The 23492-nt window shown below is 41.6% G+C and overlaps 1 protein-coding gene across 1 annotated transcript in view; it reads right to left on the bottom strand.

Moving 5' to 3' along the window:
• Window positions 1-7433: 7433 nt before the first annotated feature.
• LOC144586383 (uncharacterized) overlaps window positions 7434-23492 on the bottom strand; it is a 400206-nt gene continuing 384147 nt past the window's right edge. The window contains exon 2 of the mRNA XM_078384538.1: window positions 7434-7509. Within this exon, the coding sequence (XP_078240664.1) occupies window positions 7495-7509 (15 nt within the window). The 3' untranslated portion in view covers window positions 7434-7494. The remainder of the gene's footprint in view (window positions 7510-23492) is intronic.

The raw sequence follows: 23492 nt of genomic DNA on the forward strand, positions 1-23492 counted from the left end.
TGCCAACAAAAGTCCGAATAGTCAAAGCTATGGTTTTTCCTGTAGTGTTGTATGGAAGTGAGAGCTGGACCATAAAGAAAGCTGACCGCCGAAGAATTGATGCCTTTGAATTGTGGTGCTGGAGGAGACTCTTGAGAGTTCCCTGGACTGCAAAGAGAACAAACCTATCAATTCTGAGGGAAATCAACCCCGAGTGCTCATTGGAGGGACAGATCCTGAAGCTGAGGCTCCAGTACTTTGGCCATCTCATGAGAAGAGAAGACTCCTTGGAAAAGACTTTGATGTTGGGAAAGTGTGAAGGCAAGAGGAGAAGGGGACGACCGAGGATGAGATGGTTGGACAGTGTCATCGAAGCAACCAACATGAATTTGACACAACTACGGGAGGCGGTGGAAGACAGGAGGGCCTGGCGTGCTCTGATCCATGGGGTCACGAAGAGTCGGACACAACTAAACGACTGAACAAACAAACAAAACAAAAAGTTAACACTGCAGAGCCCGCAGTCTTCACAGCTGCAGTGTTTGTGCAATTAGTAATCGGACCCTGTAGTTTCTTCCCAATGACTAATCATGAAACAGACACAAGCTAATTTGCAACAGCAAAAGCCAGCCCTGTTTCTAATTGCAGGGTTCCCCATCTTGTCTTTTTTTTGGCAGAAGTGCAGCCAGTTAGGTTGTACACTCCCCCAGGCACTGTGGATGTGTGTGTAGCTCTACTCACGTAATACTTGCTACATCCTGTACTAGAGCATTTTGTTTGAGCAAGAAGCGAGCATTTACAATATAGGGCAGTAACAGGTGGTGTTAGAAATATTTGTACCTAAACTGTGTGCGCTTTGGATACTTTTTGTCACCTCTGTAAATTGAATGGGAAGAGGAAATCATTTGATCTTCACTTCAAAAAGCAAAATACTCCACAACAGTATATCCCCCCCCCCTTTACAATGAGGAGTACCATTTGGATTTTCTTTCTCTGGAACACCCTCCAGTGTGCTTACTTGAGGAAATGCCTACCTATAAGGGAAAAGAGATGGATTCCTCATGAACAAAATATAAACTGTAAAGCTAAGCTAGAAGGCATTGTATTGAAAAAAATAGACCTGGATTCTGAGTGATGGAACAGCCCAAGAATATGTTAGGGGAAGATGGCTATTTAGATTTCACATTTTTGTCTGCATTGGAACAAGGGGGGCAGTTAAAATGTGTCTCAGGACAGAAAGATAAATGGGAAGGAGGTAAATGTCCTCTTGCAGGCTCACTTTATGTTAAAGACTGCAGTCAATGGTATATTCACTTGCCCGGCAATAATCCCCACAGGGAAGGAGGGGACAAGGTCTCACATTACCAGGTAAGGAGCAGAACTGGGAAAGAGGAAGGCTAAAGGGACACGAAAGTGGAGGGAGAGAAACAAAGAATATTGTAGAAGGAGAAGAGAGAAACACCACTGGGATAAAGCATTTATCTCTCTCTGGCACAGCTGTTAAACTGCAGTCAAACCTCTGCTCATGACCCGAGTTTGAGCCTGATGGATTTGGGTAGCTGGCTCAAGGCTGACTCCGCCTTCCATCCATCAGAGTTTGGCAAACGAGTACACCCAGCTTGCCGAGAGGGAAGGAGACAATGGAGGAAGCAAGAACCAGGAAGGGAAAGAGACGAGAATGGGCAGTGGGATGAGAATGGGGCTCATAGGGTTTTAAACCAGGCAATGGCAACTACATTTATTACTTTATATCATACATTAGGGGGATGTGGTGGCGCTGTGGGCTAAACCGCAGAAGCCTGTGCTGCAGGGTCAGAAGACCAAGCAGTCATAAGATCGAATCCACGTGACGGAGTGAGCGCCCGTCGCTTGTCCCAGCTCCCGCCAACCTAGCGGTTCGAAAGCATGCAAAATGTAAAAGACGAGTAGATAAATAGGTACCACCTCGGTGGGAAGGTAACGGCGTTCCGTGTCTAAGTCGCACTGGCCACGTGACCACGGAAGATTGTCTTCGGACAAACGCTGGCTCTATGGCTTGGAAACGGGGATGAGCACCGCCCCCTAGAGTCGAACACGACTGGACAAAAATTGTCAAGGGGAACCTTTACCTTTACCTTTATCATACATTAGACACTTTCCTACCCAAAATTATTTAAAGCAACATAAAATATTCAACCATACTAGCCAATTTGATTCTGTTTAAAAAAAAACACAAAAAAACATACAGACAACCCACTTCATTTATTTGGGGAAATCTATGCATACAGCCATAGAGTTTTGTGGAAACATTCAAGACAGGACCTTTTACACACAGCTGGGTGGGAACTGAAAATGCTATGTGATCTAGCCCACCTATATGGCTGCATCATTCACATAACAGAGTGTAACAGGCATGGGCCTTTCTCCATGAGACTAAGGCCATGTGAATAAAAGACAAGTCAACCTTCACCGCACATGAGTCAGTGCAGGAAGGTACATGTGTGGAGTGCCTAGTTTCCACCTTAGAAGCACATAGGAGTTGTAATAATGATGGTTTCTATTGTGATCGGCAACTCAGGCAAAACAAGTTAATAATTGATCTTCAGCCTCCCAGACTTTGTTGTTCAGGTTCAGTGATACATATACAAAGGTGATAACATCTCATTTTAAACTCTTTGAAATAAATACAGTTGCTTTTTCCATCTTATGCCCAAAACAAGTTGAAAAGTATAGGTCAGGGAACTGTGATTTGTCTTCTATTTTTAAAGAGTCTTTAAAAAAAAAAAAAAAGAGGAAAGATGTCAAAAGGGATTGTACAGTATTCAGAGCCATTCACCGTAGCTTTAATCTGCTATTGTTTTGCTCAACTTTTAAAGTTCATGCAGAGGTTATATAACTGCCAAGAAGTAGTCTGGGACTATGCCATAACAGTTCTTTAAGGGATTTGTTAAATTGTCTATGCTGTTGGAAGTCAAACATTAGCTAGAAGCTTTCATCTAAATACAAGGGCATGTTATAAACAGGGAAAGGGGCCATCTTAGATGGATATGTGGCAAATAAAGTGAAGGTGGACACTGTTTGGAAGCTACTAATGTATTATTATTGTTTCATTGATTTCCCATTATATTTTACCTCAACCCACATTTATTCAACGGCAGTTAGTAATGTAGGCATCCTTCAGTCTCGAGAGACTATGGTATCGTGCTCTGTACGGAGGTCTTGGAACAGCGTCTGGTGTGGCTGAGAAGGCCAATTCGAGAGTGACAATCTCTTCCACACTGAAGACAAATCCAATCTGTTCCCTGTCCAGCTCCCTGATTTTGCTCGTTTCGGGACTGCCTCTTTGCCTCGGCCTGCTGTACAAGTGTCTCTTCAAATTAGTAATGAATAACACACAAAAAACTTGCTGTGCTTCCAGTGGTCCCCAAAGAGGGACTTTTCCACACTCTGAATATTGTTGTGCAGAGGAGGGGCCAAACCTTACCAACAGGAGTGGGCTAAAGTTTTTGTAATTTCCATGAAATGATATGGAGGAAAATAAGAGGTCTGGGTCTGGAGAGGGAGGGTTACAGGATTTCCTTTAAGCAGCGCTCCTAGCTGCAGCCTTTGTATATTATGTCATTTAAGTCAGCAGCATCTCTAGGGCAGAATCCATAGGTTTCCAGCATGCAAGACTGCTGGGTAGAGGAAATATGCCCAGCACAGCAGGCCCAAGAGAATGGCCCTGTTACAAAAGACAGGCTGTAATGCATGTCTTTTGAGGTTGGCTAGCTCAGATTACATGGATAAAGGGGCAGTGTGCTCTTCCACGCAATGTCTAGTCTCTTCCTCCTGAACAATGACTGAATACAATAGTAATAATGTATTAGCTAGAAATGTATCTCTAACATCAGTATACTTTGGACTTAATAGGTCACATTGGCTTATTAGAAATTATAAACGATTAATATTTATTAGAAACTTGCTTTTCCTAACAACATTACTTGTTTATATGAATATTTTATTAATGTGAAATTTCTTCTAGCCAACCTTAAGTTATTGGCCAGAATCCTATTGGTGTTTGCATAAGATTTGCCGTGGCTATTTGACAACATGTATTCTCAGTTGTATTCTCGGTCATACACCTAAATGTATAACTGAGAGGTAACACAGCACCTCATCTATTAGCTGCAATTACCTGCAAATTCACTGATAAGATTCTGATTATTAGTTTTATTTTGATTTATTATGTGTTGCCTTGGAATAAGAGCTGTGCAACAAATGTTTCCTTATGCTACTCATGTTTAACCCTTATGCAGTACAAACTTGCATTGTGTGGGTTATGGGGTATTTTTCCCACTGAGAATTCCAGCGTTAGTATGAAGACGTCCATGTCTAAAGGAGTTTTTGTGCGTACAGATTCATGCTCTGTGCAAACAATCAATCAAAGCTTGAAAATTCAAGGTGAAATAAAATTAAGATAAAATAAAGTAAAATACAACAAAAGGTATGCATTCCATAATGTGATTCCCCCCCCCAACTCCAGTGAGTTCTAATGTTCTCCCAAATGGAAGAAAGACTGATTTTTCACAGATGGAGACAGTCTGCTTATAACCAGAGCACATTACTTTTTTGCCCAAAATACCACAAAACTATGTAAGAATCTATCTATCTATCTATCTATCTATCTATCTATCTATCTATCTATCTATCTATCTATCTATCTATCTATCTATCTATCTATCTATCTATCTATCTATCTATCTATCTATCTGTCTGTCTGTCTGTCTGTCTGTCTGTCTGTCTGTCTGTCTGTCTGTCTGTCTGTCTGTCTATCTATCTATCTATCTATCTATCTATCTATCTATCTATCTATCTATCTATCTATCTATCTATCTATTAAATTTATACCCCGCCCCTCTAGACTATGTCTAATGCATAGTCTCTAATGGGAAAAATCAGCACATTCCTTGGATCATTTGTTCTTCTTGTTGTTCCAGATAGTTTTACATTTCTTGAAAAACTATATATAGCAACTGGCTAAAATTTAGGTACACTGTCACTGGTGTAGTTGCAGACAATGTTGGCAGAATGACACCATTGCAGGTCTGGTTCTGTGAATTTTCGGCAAGAAAATGTGACTCGGAAGAACTGAAATATCCTGTCCTGAAGTATGATGGCTAATACAAGTAAAATCTTCTTTTATCTTTTATCTTTAAAATCTTTTCCATTTTACAGGTAAGGATTTGTAGTGGTGCTGTCCGGAGAGATTGCTATGGCTGGCATACCAGTAAGTGAATTAATGCCCGTTTCCATCTGAAGAGTCCTCATCTCATATAAGACTATTAAGCCGAGAGTCTAAAATTATCTGACTGGGCCACGGGAGATCTGCAGTGGATTATTCAGGCCCATTCACTTCAACACACATACTTTGCTTGGTGGCATGAATGTTCTCCCACTGGGTACTAGGACTACAAGCATCCGATTTCCAATGTTAAAAGATTTTTATATGCAACACATGCCTTTTGTATACCCTCTGAGTGAGAGACATGAACTCTCTGACTTCAGAAATGATTTGTGGTGAGGAAAATTGTTAAAGGCACAATAAAAAGGATTCTTTTCCTATGGAGATGAAAATGGGGTCACTTAAAAGAGGCTAAGAGGATATTATTACTACCTTCATTCAAGCCAAATCTGTCCCACATGAGCCTGCCTTCATGGTGAATAGTGTATCCTTTAATGATTCTGAGTAATCCTAGTTCATCCTCATCAATGAACCATCTGTTCTTCTTGACTAGGAATGTTTCTGTATTAGATACATTAGGCTGCAGCATTGACCCTTCATACAGTATTTGGAATACCGAAATTGTGTAAGTTAATAACTAATTAGTGCTGGGTGAAAACCTTTCATTTAACATGTAGCCCAAATGTAAATGCTGTATGTTCGTGAGTGGAAATGTTTCTGTACTAGCTATAAAATTGAAATCCAAAATTCCATGTTTGGAATATTGAATATTGAAACTGTCTTGGTTGGCAACTAGTTAGTGTTGGGTGAAAACCCTGCAGTTAACATACAGACTGAATCTGTATGCGGTTACACATAAAACAGCTGCAGTCTCTCTTGGAAAAAGATAAAAATCTGAGGACACATCTAGTGGAATAGATTAATATCTGACCCATGGCATTACATGCTTGTTGGCCTTTTTCATGGTAGAAACAGACTTTAAAAATGGCATGCGATCAAAGCTGAAAGTGCATTAGTGAAAGACAATGATTTACACGGATTTTCATGTTTGAGAAAATCAGACCTCAGAGGAATCCTTTATTTAAGTCCTGAAGACAAATTGCTTAACAAAGTAAGCTAATTTGCAAATTATGTGGGATGAGCAAATCTCTTACTGTGCTTTTAGATGGTTTACACAGTCAAGGAATTTATGTGCCCTCAAGTTGGAATCAATTGAGGGTGACCATAATAGAGCTTTCAAGGTAAGTTACATATTTAAGAAATGGTTTGACCAGTTCTGTTCCCCCCAAGTGAGTTTGCATGGATTTTAGTTCCGATTTAAATGGAGAAGCTGAGTTGCTGAGAGGTCACCTAGATTTCTGGTAGGTTACTTTTTAAGCTGGACAGAAACTGTGGGTTAACTGCCAACAGAGAGTGTATTATTACAGATGTAACTTTAATGCCATGTATTGACTCATATGGACAATTGTACTGTATTCTATTCGTTGTTTTGCAACGTGAGTAGCTGTTTTTCTAATGGACGATCAATAAAAATTTAAAAAAACAATATTTTTAAAAAATGATACTGAACAGTGCCATTTAATTACCATTGAGCCTTTCTGAATTTAGTATTGGACTGGCCAAATTTTCTCACATATTAAAAACGACACCTGAAGTTTTTGCTGCAGCAGCTTGGGCCTCTCAAACCTTAGCAGACTTCTCCAGGGATATGTTCCAGTCTGCTCTCTGTTACTGGAAAATGCTCCTGACTGTGCTGCAACTTCTTGTGCTGTACGTGGGGCTGCCCTTGAGACTGATGCTGAAACTACCAATGGCCTAGAACAGTGATTCTTAACCTTTTTGAAAGAAACGCCCCCTTGAGCCATTGAGGAAGTTATCGCCCCCCTCCCCGCGGTGATGATAGCTTATTTGTTTGTTTGTTTGTTTGTTTGTTTGTTTATTTAAGACACTTAAATCCAATGACCCCTGAAAACAAAATTAAATTCCAAGAAAATGAAATGCCCCCCCCAAAGTAACATTTAATGATTTAGTTGCAAGTCAATTTTAAGACGCAAAAAGAAATATAAAAAGGGCATAAAAACAAATGCAGGAACTAAAAATTTCAAGACAAAAAGTCTGAAACTAAATTAAAATTGGAGGAAAATATATATTCATGCACACTGTAAAAAGGCTGCAGCCATCTTCACAGGTTTGGCTTGCTCCAGCGCCCCCCTACTGCCCCCCTTCTGCTCCTGTGCCCCCACGCCGCCCCTTTTCGTTCTACCGCCCCCCTGAAAAATGAAATCGCCCCCTGGGGGGCATTATCGCCCACGTTAAGAACCACTGGCCTAGAACACGGCCGCCAGACTATTGGAACACCTTACCCCCGGAGATTTGACTGGAACCCTAACTGGGAATTTTAAAAAAACAAGTTGAAGACTTGGTTCTTCTGGCAGGCCTTCCCCCTCCCATTACATAGCTTCCTTATCCCATCTTGCATCCTGTTTTTTTTTTATATTTATTGCTTTTATGAACAAAGTTATTTGAATGCTGTTTTTATCTTTATATTCTCTAAGCCGCCCAAAGTAGATTCCGAAATCTAGATGGGTGGGGTAAAAATGGAACACACAAACAAACAAACAAACAGCATTTCTGCAAAGAATATTCTGATGGATTGGGACCTTTGTATGTTACCAATGGGAAAAAATTACAAAAGGCACATTTAATTGGCCATATCTTTTTTTTTTTTAAAAGAATGGGTGCAGCTCAACATTTCCTATTGCAATGTGGGAGATTAGTTTTTAGCTACCTATCTTTCAACTTTTTCCATTTTTTTATTGTGCAAGTCCTAAAAATACACTAATTACTTTGTATCAGTAATGAATCTGTCTTAACTTAGAAACACAATGAGATGTAATACCTCACGCATGAATGTTCAAGTTATAATATGACTCAATCAGTTATGAAAGCTATGGACAATATTCCCTTAATTGTTCCCAGAAGGTTTAACATAATACTGTTCCAGCCTCTAGGCACATTTTTTTCTAACGAACTTTAAATTGAGTTGACTCTGCCTTGTGTATCTTGTAAATGAATCACCTCTTTCAAAATTTCTTGACACAGTTTTCCCTGCAAGTTTTCCTGTTCATTGGGGGAGAAAAGGCAGACAAGAACACACTAAAGGTAAAATAAAGAAAAAGAACAGCATTACATATAAAACCCACTTTGCACCAGACTTCTTTCAATTAGAAAAAAACAATTACTGTATCTTGGAACTCTGCAACGACCAACTGGATGAAGAAGCCTTCTGGCCTTGAAAACTTGCTTGTATTTAATGTTTTAGTGGTCCAATAAAGGTCTCATCCACCCTCATTCTGGAATTTGGTAAAGGACTACCCTTTTTGATCTAGTGGCTTTTCTACTGAGTTCTGAGCTTTTGTTGCCTAAACTGTACCCTATCAACTGTCCATAAAATATTTGGAGATAGCTTTCTTCTTAAGAACCAAAACTCAAATTTTCTTGTTCTTGTTCTTTTCTTTTAACTATCTGTGATTTATTTTGTTCATGCAAAAACATTTTCTGTGAAGGCCTGTCCAGACAGGCATATTGATTGGTATATGGATCGCTGTTGGTACAATTTGGTTTGAACCAAATTATATCATCCACACATGTTTCTACTTAGATTCATCCCTGCCCCTTAAAGAGCTATTGTGCTCCTTTCTGGAACAGCAGTAGGGCATGTATTCTTTATGGTACAATTCAAGAAAATCTTAATTTGCTTGTGTAGCCTGTTCAGATGGCTAATTTGTACCCAAACGGATCTGTGTGTGGCATTGTCTGAAGTGACAACCTTGTGACGTGTTAGATGGGATGTGGCATGAAAGGGAAGGATGGAGAAACCCCTCTATTTTCATATTCTTTTTAAAAAGATATTTTCTTCACTGATGCAGCTTATTTCTAATACCATGCTAGGTTGATGCATTGCCATTTCCATACACCACTGACTTTAATTAACAAAAAATAATAATAAAGACAGCTGAATGACAGCTGCAAGAAAAGATGAGGAAGGGGGGGCTATGTTGACTCCTTGGGTTCCACCACCACAAGGCAGCACAGCCCCAGCAGAGCCCCGGCTGAGGAGAAAGGCGGGAAAAGGAGAGCTCCTTCCCTTCCATCCCCCCCAACCTTCACCACAACATTTCCCCCTGGCGCCAGTACTGCTGCCTTGAGCTTGTCCCCTGCAGCTATTCTTATCTGCTTCAAATAAAAGGAGGGAATGCAGAAGAAGGAATAAGAGTCAATTAAAATTAGAGCATGGATTACTTGGGTGAAGGGTGTCACACAATTACTGTGGAGTGGGACTGTACTCCTGGTTTAGCCATCAACACCGGGGGATGTCAGAGAGGGCTGTCTCCAGAAAGGTATGGTCTGGGTATACTAAGAAGAAGTTGGAAAAAAGACCCTTTTTTGCACCTCAAATTGCTGAGCCCCCAAGCACCTGCTATCCCACAAAGTATGTTTTCCAAGTACTGGTCCTAATTGTATAGAAGCCTGTGTGTTAGCTATTGCTCATACATTACTTCGCAGCAGATGACCCAGAACATGGAAGTAGTGTGTGACAAGTAATTTACTTAACTGTGACTAAGTACAGTGGTGTCCCGCATAGCGACGTTAATCCGTTCCGGAAAAATCGTTGCTATCTGGATTCGTCACTATGCGGGGCAAAAAACCCCATAGGAATGCATTAAAATGCGTTTAATGCATTCCTATGGGCTTAAAAACTCACCTTATGTGAAAATCCTCCATGGGGCGGCCATTTTCGATGCCTCTAAAGCGAGACAACACAGCTGGCGGCCATTTTGGAACAGCTGATCAGCTATGCGAAAATGGGGCCTTTGGGAGGACCGCGGGGGAGGGATCCCCCGCGGTCCTTGCAAAGTCCCAGCCGGCATTTTCCCCCAGCTGACCGGCAGCAGGGAACACCTGGGCCTTGCCCTGCCTCCTATCTCTCCCCCAGCCACCCCCTCACCCCCGTCGCCGTTGCCGTTGCCGGGGGAGGGCCGCCGGGAACACCCAGGCCTAGCCCTGCCTCCCATCTCTCCCCCAGCCACCCCCTCACCCCCGCCACCGCCGCCGGCGGGAGGAGGGCCGCCGGTGACACCCGGGACTAGCCCTGCCTTCTGTCTCTCCCCCAGCCACCCCCTCACCCCTGTCGCTGCCGCCGGCGCCGGGAGGAGGTCTGCCGGGAACACCCGGGCCTAGCCCTGCCTTCTGTCTCTCCCCCAGCCCCCCTCACCCCCGCCGCCGGTGCCGCCGGCGGGAGGAGGGCCGCCAAGAACACCCGGGCCTAGCCCTGCCTCCCGGCTCTCCCCCAATCACCCCCGTCGCCGCCGGCAGTGCCGGGAGGAGGGCCGCCGGGAACACCTGGTCCTTCTGAAGCCCCCGCTGGTCAGCTGGGGTAAAATGCCAGCTGGGGCTTTGCGAGGACCACGGGGGAGGGCTCCCCCGCGGTCCTTCCGAAGCCCCCGCCGGTCAGCTGGGGGAAAATGGGGCCTATGGGGAAAAATTGCAAAGCGATTTTTCCCCATAGGGAACATCGCAATGCAATCGCAAAAACGATCGGAAAAAACACATCGCTATGCGGATTCATCGTTAAACGGGGCACCCGTTAAGCGAGGCACCATTGTACATTGTTTGTTACAGTACTTACTATTACCACTATTTACTTTTTGAAGTAATATAGGTACAGTATTGTTGTTGTTACGTGCTGTCAATTCACCTCCAATTTACAGCAACCCTATGAATGAATGACCTACAAAATGTCCTGTCATTAACAGCTCTTCCAAGTTTGAATCTGTGGATTCCTTTATGAATTCAGTCCATCTCTTATTTAATTTTTCTCTTTTCCTGTTGCCTTCAGTTTTTCCTAACATTATTGTATTTTACAATGAGTCTTGTCTTCTCATGATATAACCAAAGCACAACAGCCTAAATTTTGTTATTTTTGCTTCTAGAGAGAATTTAGGCTCGATTTGAACTAGACCCAGCTTATTTCCCTTGTTGGCAGTCCATGGTATCTGCAAAGCTCTCCTCCAACACCATATGAATCAAATTAATCAATTTTTTTCCTATAAGCTTTTTTCATTCTCCAGCTTTCACATTCATAGAGTAATTGGGAATATAGTAGTGTGGCTGATCTTGACACATCCTCACACTTGATGGTCTTTTCTCATTCATTCATTATTATCCTCCCAAGTCTCAAGTCTTCAGATTTTTTGCCTGTGGTCTCTGGATTGATGATTGAACCAAGATATATAAAATCTTTAAAAAGATTTTCACTGTTAGCATTAAAGATATGTACTCCTTCTGTAGGTATGATTTTCGGCTTCTTAATGTTCAGTTGCACTCCTGTTTTTGCACTTTCTTCTTTTCACTGTCCTCAGAAATAATCTCAAGTCATTGTTGCTTTTTCCACAGTAATATGGTGACATCTGCATATGTTAAATTACTGATGTTCCTTCTGCCATTTTCCACCCCTTCTATTCATCTGTGTCTAATCTATCATTGATACATTCCACATACATATTGAACAGATAGGGAGATAAGATATACACTTATGTGATTTATTTACATATGGGAAACCTATGGATATTAGAAATATATATTTCAAACGTTACTTAGAAGTTACTTTATTAGAACAATGAGTAGCATTTCATAGTTATATTCAAAAGTGACTGTAAAGGGCATTTTAATATGGGCATCTGAAATCTTAACTTTGTTATTTTAATGTACACAGGCAAATGCACAGTGTTGTAGTGGTGTGTCCTATGTACATAAATTATGCTAAGGCACCACTATGTTGCTTTGCTTTCCCTCTGAAAAATTCTTAGGGGTGCTGTAGTATTTTAAGATATTTTCACAGGAATTTTCAGGTTTTTTGCTTTTTTTCTTAGGTTGTGCCCACCAAAAAAAGCAGAGCTACAAACAACACAAGCTATTCTTTTTTCTGTACAGTGGCAACAAGAAGAATGGATTGCTTTTCAAAGACTGGAATGAGTAATGGCCATTTTTTAGAAGTAATCTTCTATTTTCTGAGATAAGATGTGGATAAGCAGAGCCGGGAGCAAGGCCTGGAAATGTTACTTTTTAAACTTTTTTTTTTGGCATTGCCGTGGTTGGGGAATTCTGGGAGTTGCAGTCCAAAAAAAACTTAACTGTTCTGAGTTCTTGGAGCAGCTCTTGCCTCTCTCACTACTGAGTAATTCTAGAAGTCAGGAAAACATATCCCTTCTTGAAACACCCTAGCAGATGAGCAGAGGCTGCGGTGGAAAATGGGTGATATCCTACGGCCCACGAAGCAGCTGAGGGCCACAATTTGTTCACCCTTGATCTACAGCTAACATATTTATATCACTTTTGGATGGCTACCTGCAGGGCTTTTCCAGAGGTGCATTTTCACTTTTTTTTCTGTTATAAGCAGACCAAATTGCTTGCGATTTATTTGGAGTCATGTCCTGTTGGTGAGTGGTCTAGCTTGTGTTTCCCTGTTTCAGTGCTGTGCTTATACTATACTTGCATTTCCCAGCATCCACCTCTTGAAATTCTATGAAAATGCAAGAATTCTAAAAAGTCTAATTTTGAATTTCTTGGGATTTGCTACACCACTACTACCACTACCACCACCACCACCACCACCACCACCACTACTACTACTACTACTACTACTACTACTACTACTACTACTACAAAACCTTTATTGGCATATAAAATAAACATGGTCAAGCTAGTTTGTTAGGTTCAGGGCTTCGCCTCCTAACAATTGACTCAAGGAAAACAGCTATTTGTTCCATAATGTTGACCATCTCCACTGATAACATAAAACGGACCTTGTCCAGATAGGATTTCCCCCTCCAGCTTTAATAATATTGAGGTGATTTACTTTTTGTGGCAGTCCTGATGAAGTGGACAGTGCAAGATCATGTGAGTGAGGGTTTCCAAAGCACCCTGCTCACATGGACAATATATTTTGGAATAAGGGGTTACGTTATACCTACCATATGATACAGCACCAGGCATGACATTACATCTGGCCAGAGGAAGAGTCCTGAAGGAAATCAACCCTGAGTGCTCACTGGAAGGACAAATCCTGAAGCCGAGGCTCCGATACTTTGGCCATCTCATGAGAAGAGAAATCTCCCTGGAAAAGAACCTGATCTTGGGAAAGTGTGAGAGCAAGAGGAGAAGGGGATGACAGAAGACGAGATGGTTGGACAGTGTCAGCGAAGCAACCAACATGAATTTGACTCAACCCCGGGAGGCAGTGGAAGACAGGAGGGCCTGGTGTACTCTGGTCCATGGGGTCACGAAGCGTCAGACACGACTTAATGACTAAACAAAAACAAGAAGGTGCATGAGGAAAGCAGCTGGTTGTCCCATTTTAAAGGGGATGTGGAGAGACAATGGGGAACAAGTCTTATCAGCTGCGCTCCATAATTCCTGAAACTCAATGTCTGTTATTCATCACTTTACCATTTGAAATGCTAGCTCTAGACTTAGTGAACCTAAAGAGCCAATGCTACAGCACTATATTCCATTATCTTGCATAAATTGGAACAAAAAAATACATCAAGCAAGGCCTGGGAAGTTGGTGGGAAAATGGTATGATGCTGGGTATGGGGAGATTTAAACATATGAGTTAAATTCAACAAAAAGGACCTTGTAAGACACTTCTGTGAGGACACTAAGGATGGGCCGCTCTTGTCTCTCCCCTTTTCAGTGATATGTTTCCCCTTCAATACCCACAATTTTTTCTAACTGTCCCTGCCTCACACACCCAGAGTTAATTCCAACATGAGGATTGTTTGTGATAGGCTACACACTGTGAGAACTAAATTCTTTGTTTGTTTTCAGTTCTCGTGCTGTGTCCTTGGCTTTGGAGGGTCTTATTACGCAGAGAGATTTTAAGGATGCAAGGATGCTGTTGCTGAATTCCTTCTGAATAGCACGGTAGTGTTGTTTTTAACATGCAGATGATTACCTCATCTCATTTTGCCAGAGAAACAACCACAGCAGCGTGTGGAAACAATGCAATTTTTCAGGCTTGAAGAACTCAGAGGGTTTCATTTCAAAGAGACGCGGTGCGGAACGACACAATATGAGGAAAACATGACTGTAGGAAATGTTTATATCACATAATGTGGAAGGGGGGGAAGGGATTGAAAGAAATAATAGATTAGTGAAAAGCATAGACCTTCTTGCACGAACCTGTTCTTCCCTCCAAGGTTCTTCACCCAGTTGTTGTTTCTAAAGTCTCACCTCCACTCCCAAGATGGCTTTTGAAACTAGAAGGACCAGCTGGGAGCAAAACATTCAGAGGTAGAGTGTGTTCAGTAGAAAAACTAATAAGCATGGCAAGATTTCAGCTCCCTTCATTTCCCAGCCACAAATTGTCTCTTGTTAGTCATCTCACCTCTCCTGCACCCCTGAGATCACAGTGAGCTGAGGAGTGTGTTTTCAAACATGTGTTTCCTGAGACAATAACTTGTGCTATTATCCGTTCATCTACACATTATGCAACTTGGTTTGATACACCAACTACCTTAGCATGGATGCAGCTGTTGTGCAGATGTGAAATGAGAGGGAGAGCATAGCTGTTGTAGGAGACTCCAAGCAATGGTGGGATCCTGGAGGCTAGGCAGGAAGGGATTGGATGCCGTTGTGGTTTGTTGCACCCAGCGTCAGACTAGAGCTCAGGAGACCTGGGTTCAAACCTCCACTCATCTATCAAAACTTCCTTGTGGAGGGCAACCTTAAAAACACTCCCTAAATATTCCACATACCTTGAAAACTCTATGGGAGCAATTGCAAGCAACTTGGCAGCACATAACAAATGCTCTTCCCTCTTATGACAGTCATGTTGAAAATCAACAACTCCTCCAGTATGGTATTATTTTCATTGAGTGGCAAGCTTTGGTGATGGTGGGTGGCTTTTCACTGGGACCAAAGGACAGGTAGAAGGAGTACTGTTTTCCCTCACCGAATCATAGACTAATGGAGCTGGAAGGGGCTGATAAGGCCATCAAGTCCAGCCCCCTGTTCAGTGTAGGAATCCAAGTCGATTCCTCACGACCACCTATAGTCAAATATTGCTCATGTCCCCCTGTACCTTTTTTTTCCTTTTGTTTAAAAAGTGCTGTGCTAATTGCATTTATGAACTGCTTTCGTACAATTAAAAACAATGAGGAGTCTTATGGCACCTTAAAGTCAAACACATTTTATTTGGCATAACATTTTGCAAATTGCATGCCACTTTCAGATACAGATGAAGATGGGGACTGCAGACCACAGATGCTTCTACCAAATAAAAGATGTTTGTCTTCGAAATGCTAGAAGACTTATGTTGTTGTTTTTACTGCAACAAGCTAGCATGTCTGTGCACCAACCCCCAAAATTCAAACAGTTAAAGTTGCATGCATCCAAAAAGAGGTAAAGATGAAAGTGTGAGAAGAGGGTGCTAGTTCTCCTCCTTTCATTGTTAATTTTCAGATGTCTTGTTGCTCCTGTGATTCAGAACTGTTTTTTTCAGGATTGAGGGCTGGATGGAGACCATCCACATATCAAGTGACATTGGAGGGGGGCAAGACGAGCACGAGCCCTTGCATGTTTGTTTTAACCCTCTTTCCTATACACGAACAGGGCTCTAATTTCTCCCTGTTGCAGCAGATAGCCAGACTGCACCATGCTAGACTGCAGGGCAGGGTTTCATGGCTTTGAGTGCTCCCCATATAAGAAAAGGCTCCACCATGTAGTAAACTAGGGATGTGAGCACAGAGTAGTTTGTGGGTTGTTGCAAACTTCTCTATACCACATTATGGTATTTAAATTTCTGCTTTAATTTAATGTTTAGTCATCTCAGGAAAGATGTGTTACAAGTGTCTACACATCATGCTTTTCAAAGGCATTCAAATCCCTTCATCCCTCTCCCTCTCCCTCTCTCTTTCTTTTAATGTTTAGCAAGTGAAATAGCACTGAACTGTTGAGACATGGTAATGCTATATCAGTTTAGTGCTATAACACTATCACCGGCTGGGTGGAATCTTCCGCATGTCAAGTGACAATAGAGGGGGCTGGGCTTCCTTTCTGGCTCATACTATAGCACTAAACTAGGATAAAAATATTTTTTTTAAAATTAGATTTACAAATTGCATTACAATTGTAGCCCTTAACCAGTGCACGTAGGAGTCAGGCAAAAGGTGTAGGATACACTCCCACCGCGGCCCTTTCTGCGCATCATCAGTGCTGTCATATAGACATGCCCAGTGATGGCCCTAAGGAACCAATACGAGTAATCACACAAAACAAAATAATATGATGGAAATATTACCGAAAAACACAAGCCCTGCAAGCTAAACAAAATATACATGCAAAAAGAACAGACTCATGCAAAAAAAATCAGAGGTTAGTTTAGTGCTAACATCATGTAGTCAATGCAATAAATATCAAAAAGAACAGTGATAAACATGGCACAAATGGGAGGACAATAATTGTGTAGTCACTCCTTAATACATCAATACAAACTTTTCAGGTCATAGGTAAATTTACAATACACTATGAGGTAGTTACATGGGATAGTGTTTACATATATTGGTTGTTGTGGGTTTTTTGGGCTCTTTGGCCATGTTCTGAAGGTTGTTCTTCCTAACATTTCACCAGTCTCTGTGGCCGGCATCTTCAGAAGACAGCACTCTGTGCTCTGGTGTAGTTTTGAGAGCTGGGAGCCAAGTTTTGTTGAGCTTCACACTTTCCTCTTTTTTGTTGAAGTTCTGCTGGTGCTTGTGGATTTCAATGGCTTCCCTGTGCAGTCTGACGTAATGATTGCTGGCGTTGTCCAGTATTTCAGTATTTTGAAATAGAATTTCATATCCAGTTTGTTTTAGGGCATGTTCAGCTACTGCATATTTTTCTGGTTGTTTTAGTCTGCAGTGTCTCTCATGTTCTTTGATTCTGGTGTGGGTGCTTCGTTTTGTGGTTCCAATATGTACCTGACCACAACTGCAAGGTACAGTATCTGGTATACTCCTGCAGTGGTGAGGTGGTCCCTTCTGTCCTTTGCTGACCGTAACATTTGTTGTATTTTTGTGGTGGGCTTGAATACTGTTTGTAGGTTGTGTTTTTTCAAAAGTTTCCCCATGCGGTCTGTGACCCCTTGATGTATGGCAGAATTACTTTATTTGTAGGTGGCTGTTTTTCTTCTTCACTTCGGTGTTGTTTTCTTGATTTGATGGCTCTTGTGATTTCATTTTTGGAGTAGCCATTTGCCTGTAGGGCCCAATTCAGATGGTTGAGTTCAGTGCTGAGAAACTGAGCTTCACAGTTCCGATTTGCATGGTCTACCAGTGTTTTGATTATGCCTCTTTTTTGCTGTGGGTGGTGGTTGGAGTTTTTGTGTAGGTACCGGTCTGTGTGGGTGGGTTTTCTGTAGACCTTGTGTCCCAGTCGGAGGTCAGTTTTGCGTAGGACCATGACATTTAAGAACAGGAGGTGGCCCTCTATTTCTTACATATAGTGTTTTCTTCTGTAAACTCTGTCCAAAATACATTCTGTTCAATGTGTAGGAAAATGCTGAATGTTACTTGAATTTAGACAGGTATAAATTCTATACCTAGTGTAGTGGATGGGGTGATGGACAAACTTATTAGATCTCGTTTCAGATCCCTGCTTGGCCATGAAAACTCACTAGGGCATTGGTTCCCAACCTTGAGCAGCCTGGGTATTTTTTGGACTACAACTCCCAGAAACCCCAGCCAGCACAGCTGATGGTAAAGGCTTCTGGGAGTTGCAGTCCAAGAACACTTGAGTTCCTCAAGGCTGGGAACCACTGTACTACGAGGATGCAACTGGTAAAATCAGTTCTTAATTATCTCACTTACCCTGGAAGTACTATTAAGGTGACTAAGCTGAGTCTGACTTGATAGCAAACAACAGATAGACAGTTGATTTTCTTCTACGCTTGTATTTCAGATTTGGGAAGCTGTAGTCCAAAAAAGTAAGTATTCCAGACTCTGGCCTTTTGTGTCATTTCAAGTTTGAAATAATAATAGGAAGAGTTAAAACGGTACTCTTGAAAATGCAGGTGCTAAGATGCTAAGACTGAAGCACAATACTGTAATTATTTTAATTCCAAGATGGGAACAAAAATGCTGTTGAAATTAGTATTCATGATCTATGTTTTAATGTGAAATTGTGAAATGTAAGCTTCCCCCTGCCCCCAATTCTCAGGAGGAAAGAAAGACAGAAAAGGCCCAGCCTGGAGGACGGCCACAGGTTTGCTGTCTTCCTTTTCTAAGAAAGAAAAAGGAAGTCAGAAACCACAGAAGCAGCAGGGCTACAGGTAGGTGTCGTAGTTCCCAGGCAAAGATCCACAGGCCCTCTCCTCACTTTCAACACATGAGAACGTATCTAGCAATCTACCTATCTACCTATCTACCTATCTACCTGTCTACCTGTCTGTCCGTCCGTCCGTCTATCTGTCTATCTGTCTATCTGTCTATCTATCTATCTATCTATCTATCTATCTATCTATCTATCTATCTATCTATCTATCTATCTATCTATCTATCTATCTATCTATCTATCTATCTATCTATCTGCCACCTTTCTCCCAGAATTGAGACTCAAGACAACATACAAAACTGTTTTAATAAAATACAGTAGTGTGATAAATGTTAAAATCAGATTAAGTTCATTATAATTTGAAAATAAAATGCTTTAAAATGATTGACTAAAAATACTAACAATTGTTTCAACAATTTTAAAGCACAGCCATTAAATGTATCATGCAGCTGGTCGGTAGTCAGACCAACCCCTCCCTCTCTCCAAATAAAAAGGGTTTTGCTGGCTGGTGAAAGAATAGCAAGAGGAGCCAGCCTAAATTTCCTTTGGAGGGGAGTTCCACAGCTTCAGAATGCCCATAGGGAAGAAAACCGATGCCCCTTTTCCTGAATCTTCTTAAATGTGGAAATGTGTATATATGGGGTGGGGGGGGGGGGAATGTGACCGTGTGAGAATCAGTGGTCCACAGTTATCATTGGGATGGCCTGCAGCATTTTCCCTCACCTGTGATCCCAGAGGTTGTCAGAAGTGCTTGGCTTGAGTGCAGAAATGGCACCCTGTCTTCTGTGACTTTAGACTCCTCCAGGGAGCATCTGTTTTATTGATTGGCTGCCAGAGGCTTTAATCTGATCAGATGCAGCACAACTGGTTTCTCTCCCTGGCGCCTGACTCAGATTTCAGAGCAAGCAGGGGAAAGTGTGACATCATCCTTGCCTGCGTCTGTGTAGGACAGCTAATGAAATTACACAATGGGTTTTGAAGACCATTAGAGTCAATGTTGATGCCGATGATTATTAAGAGCACTTTCAAATTTACTGCACCACAGGGCAGTCTTGAAAGCATCATTTTTCAAAGAGAGGTGTGTGTCTGTGTGTGTGTGTGTGTTTTGTACTGGATTGTAGCAAAAGGCAAGGAAGGGATGTGAAAGAGAGATTGAGAGATGATTCTGGAAGCAAGGAGAATCTGTTTGCAGATTCATGGCACTCAAAGAGCATGTCATTTCCTTCCAGTGTTCAGGGTCTCTGTGATAATGGAGCTTGATGATAGCTTTATGAAAAAAGCTTTCCCATCAGAGACAGAGCTTCTGTCTATCTGAGAATATAACATACGTGTGTTTTTGTGTGTTTCTCTGTGTGTGTATGTACTCACATCTGTGTGGTTCATTCAGGGGTTTCCTAAAGCAGCACACTCATCTGCTTGATATAAGAACACCTTTATGATGAGTGCCTCTCTGGCACATATTTGCAGTTGTATACATATAGATAGAGAAATAACGGCAGTATCGAGAAGTGCTGTACTAGAATCAAGGCTTTATAGGCTCAAAGTGCTGGGGTTTTTTGATTAGCAGGGATGATGATGTCATTTTACCTCCCCCCGTCTGGTTCTTTCTTTTCTGGCTGAGGAATTTGTCTTTCAGGATGAGGAGACTATTTTTAGGACAAGCAGGACTGCAAAAGGATTTTTGATGTGAAGTTTGATTTTTGTCTTGAGATGGCTTTAAAGTCCTGGCACCCACCTCCACCCATTCACAGCTGGTCCCAGGCTCTCACTAGCTCAGCGTGAAGGTAGTGTGTCTTGCACTGCTGCAACATTGGTGCATGCAAAAAGCCACCTGAGAGGGGAGGTGACTGAGACGAGAACTGACAGGTGCATGTGTTTGAGTCCTATTGTATTATTTGAAGCAAGGCAGGATCTGGAATGCTACCATTGTGAGTTGTGAGTCTTCTTGTTGATATGCCCTGACCACAGAAATGCAGTGCTTGGGGAAGACCCAACAGCGACAATACCACTACCATTGAGATAGTGAGAAAACTTTCGTATGTCCCAACAGTTGTAGATTGACCCTATGCTGGGTGCAAGCCCTACAAGAGAATAGCAGAAGCTCTTGCACCTTCTGAGCATATTTTGCTATCTGCCCAGCCACTGAATTTTCTTCTCCCTTTGTTCTTGTAATATAGCAATATTACCTGGTTTCGCTGGATTTTACTGGACTTCTATAATCAACCGCCAAGAAGCAGTTCTGCCCTGCATCTGTGATGTCCAAAGAACTCACTTTCAGGTTTCGGTGTAGAATCTCTGGGTATGCAATGCTGGTGGTTTGGCAACCTTAATCCTCAAAGTACCTAGTAGTGAAAAAGGGGTTTTCCCATCAACAATACATTGCCATTGGCAGGTAGAGTATTTTAGAACAGCATGGTCTCGAACCAGTCTTGTATGAGGACCTATTGGCTCATGACAGAAATGAGAAATCTTAAGAATAGATGGTTATGGATGAACAGGACTGCCTGCATTCTCCTTAGTGGTATGGTTACAGTGATGATTGTCTTTGCTTCAGAGTTGCGCCACTAATAATAAAGATGTGAAAAATCTTTTCATGTGGCTTAGAGTATATTTTGAAAGGCTTGTTTCTCATTTAGGAGGAAAGATGACAGCTGATTAAACTCAGCATTGGTAATCAAGATGCATTGTTTGAATAGTCACAGCTACCATGCTCCTTTTGTTTGTAAGCAGTTAACACAACTGGGATGTTGAAAGAATGTGATGAGCAATGGGTATCTTTTGTCTTAGAGCCTCTGTCCATGTTATCTTAGTTATCTTGTCACCAAGATCTCATACACACATTGTTTATCTCTATATCTGAAGTTACAAGCTTGGATTAGTGGTTATGAGCTCTGGAGGCCAAATAAACATTAGTCTTTTATTGTTGCCTTTGATTACTAAGACTTTGATTACAAAGTGTTTTCCAGACTGTGGCCTTTTCATACTGTACCTGTGCATAATTTGTTAGATGGAATGACAAGATATTTCTTCCAACAGTGCTTCAGTTGGAAGAAAATTGTATTTAACACCAACAGTTTGGTTTGTACATCATGAAGCCATGCCCTTTTGCCCACTGGTTAATCAGCAGGGCTGTTTATAATGAACGGATGCAAGTATCTCTGGCATCTGTTGAATACTGCGCTCATACAGAGCTTAGAAAAGTTCCTTCTTTGTACTGCAGTTTCCAGAATCTCCTAGCCATTCTCACAAAAGTTACTAATTTTTTTTATGCAGCCATACAATCATGAGCAAGATCTGAAACTGATTGAGTAATATTTTTAGGAGACCACTCAAATATCATGAAAAGGGTGAGCTTTGATGATTCCTGGAGGACTCAAAAGCTCTGCATTTACAATGGCATTTTAGTTTACAATAAAGGTAAATTTAGTTTACAATAAAGGTAGAAGTTCTTTGTTACTTCCCTCTTATCTTAAAGGGCTGTGTTTTTATTTGTTTTGGAGTGGTTTGATTTCATTGCTATATGGTCATGGTTTTCATAATAAGAAGCTTTAGACTTCCAATATATTTATACTTATCAGCCTTGGACTGATTTCTGCTTTATTATCAAATCAGGAGATTGGTTTATCTAGCCTGGTACTGTCAACTCCAAGAGCTCTCCTGCCTGGGATTTTCCCCATCTTGCAATCTGATATTACTGTATTTTAACTGACAGTGCCACAGACTGACACTGCAGCCTGATGCATGTGAATCAGTGGTTTATCACTAGACAACATCCCCACATTCTTAAACATAGTTTTGCGCTACTCAAGTAAAAAAAAGAGTCTTTATTAATAGCTACCCACAGCTACAAAAAAGTGTTAGAGCTATAGGTAGGAGAATAGAAAGAGGCTCAGGGTGAATGGATTTTTTACTTCCAAATTCAGGAAGGCATGAAATATCCATCTAGAATGTTTCTGACACAGAATATCCCAGATGATAAGCATCCTTGTTCTGTAGTAAAATATTGTGTATTACTAGCCATTAATTTAAATTAGAGCTGGATAAAACATGGTTTACACACCATATCTATCCCCCAGCCGTCTTTGTGACTGTGGCCCCCCACTCCTGCAGCAAAATTTTCTGCAGTAGCAAAATTATATGGGGAGTGGGAAGTAATTTTAAAAGACAACCAAACTTTCCCTTCCCTACTTCTGCTAAAGGAGGGCCACCACTGGGTGCAAGCTCATGGACTGAATTCATCTGGTAGTCCCAGCTAGAGAAGACTTGTTTTCTTCAAATATTCCTAGAAGACACATGAGCGATACAAACTTTTCCCTAAGCCAAAACACAGTAATAGTTATGTCAGACGTGGGCAAAGTGCGGCCCGAGGGCCACATACAGCCCACGAGCTGCTCCTGTCCGGCCTGCGGACAGTTTTGAGCATCAAAACCATTTATAGTTTTTTGTCCAAAGTTGATCAGTTGCTTATCTTTAACATACCGCAAAAAACGTCTTTAGTGTTTGTGAAGATTAACAAGTTTAAAATAAAAACAATTATAATATCACTGTTTCATTTTATTTTTAAGTAAAGTTGGTTCGGCCCCCAAACACAGTTCAGATTTTTCATGTGCCTCCCATAGAAATTAATCGCCCACCCCTGAGTTATGTGCTATCAAATTGATTCCACTTATCGTGGCTCTTGACAAGGCTCCCTAGTTATAAAGGACACAGTAGTGATTTGCTATTTTGTTCTTTTGGTGATGCTCTAGAACTGAGCAGCTTGCCCAAGGCAACAGAGGTTGGTGCTTCTCCCAGGAGGCACATTGGAGACTGAACTTAGGACCCCTCACTCCACAGCCAGCTACTCCAGCTCACTGAGCTAGCCAGGCAGCCAGCCATGGCATGACATGACACACAACACAACACATGTCATTAGCATACAACATATGGTTTTAAAAAT

The sequence above is a fragment of the Pogona vitticeps genome, chromosome 2 (assembly GCF_051106095.1).
Source record: "Pogona vitticeps strain Pit_001003342236 chromosome 2, PviZW2.1, whole genome shotgun sequence".
Taxonomy (NCBI): Eukaryota; Metazoa; Chordata; class Lepidosauria; order Squamata; family Agamidae; genus Pogona; species Pogona vitticeps.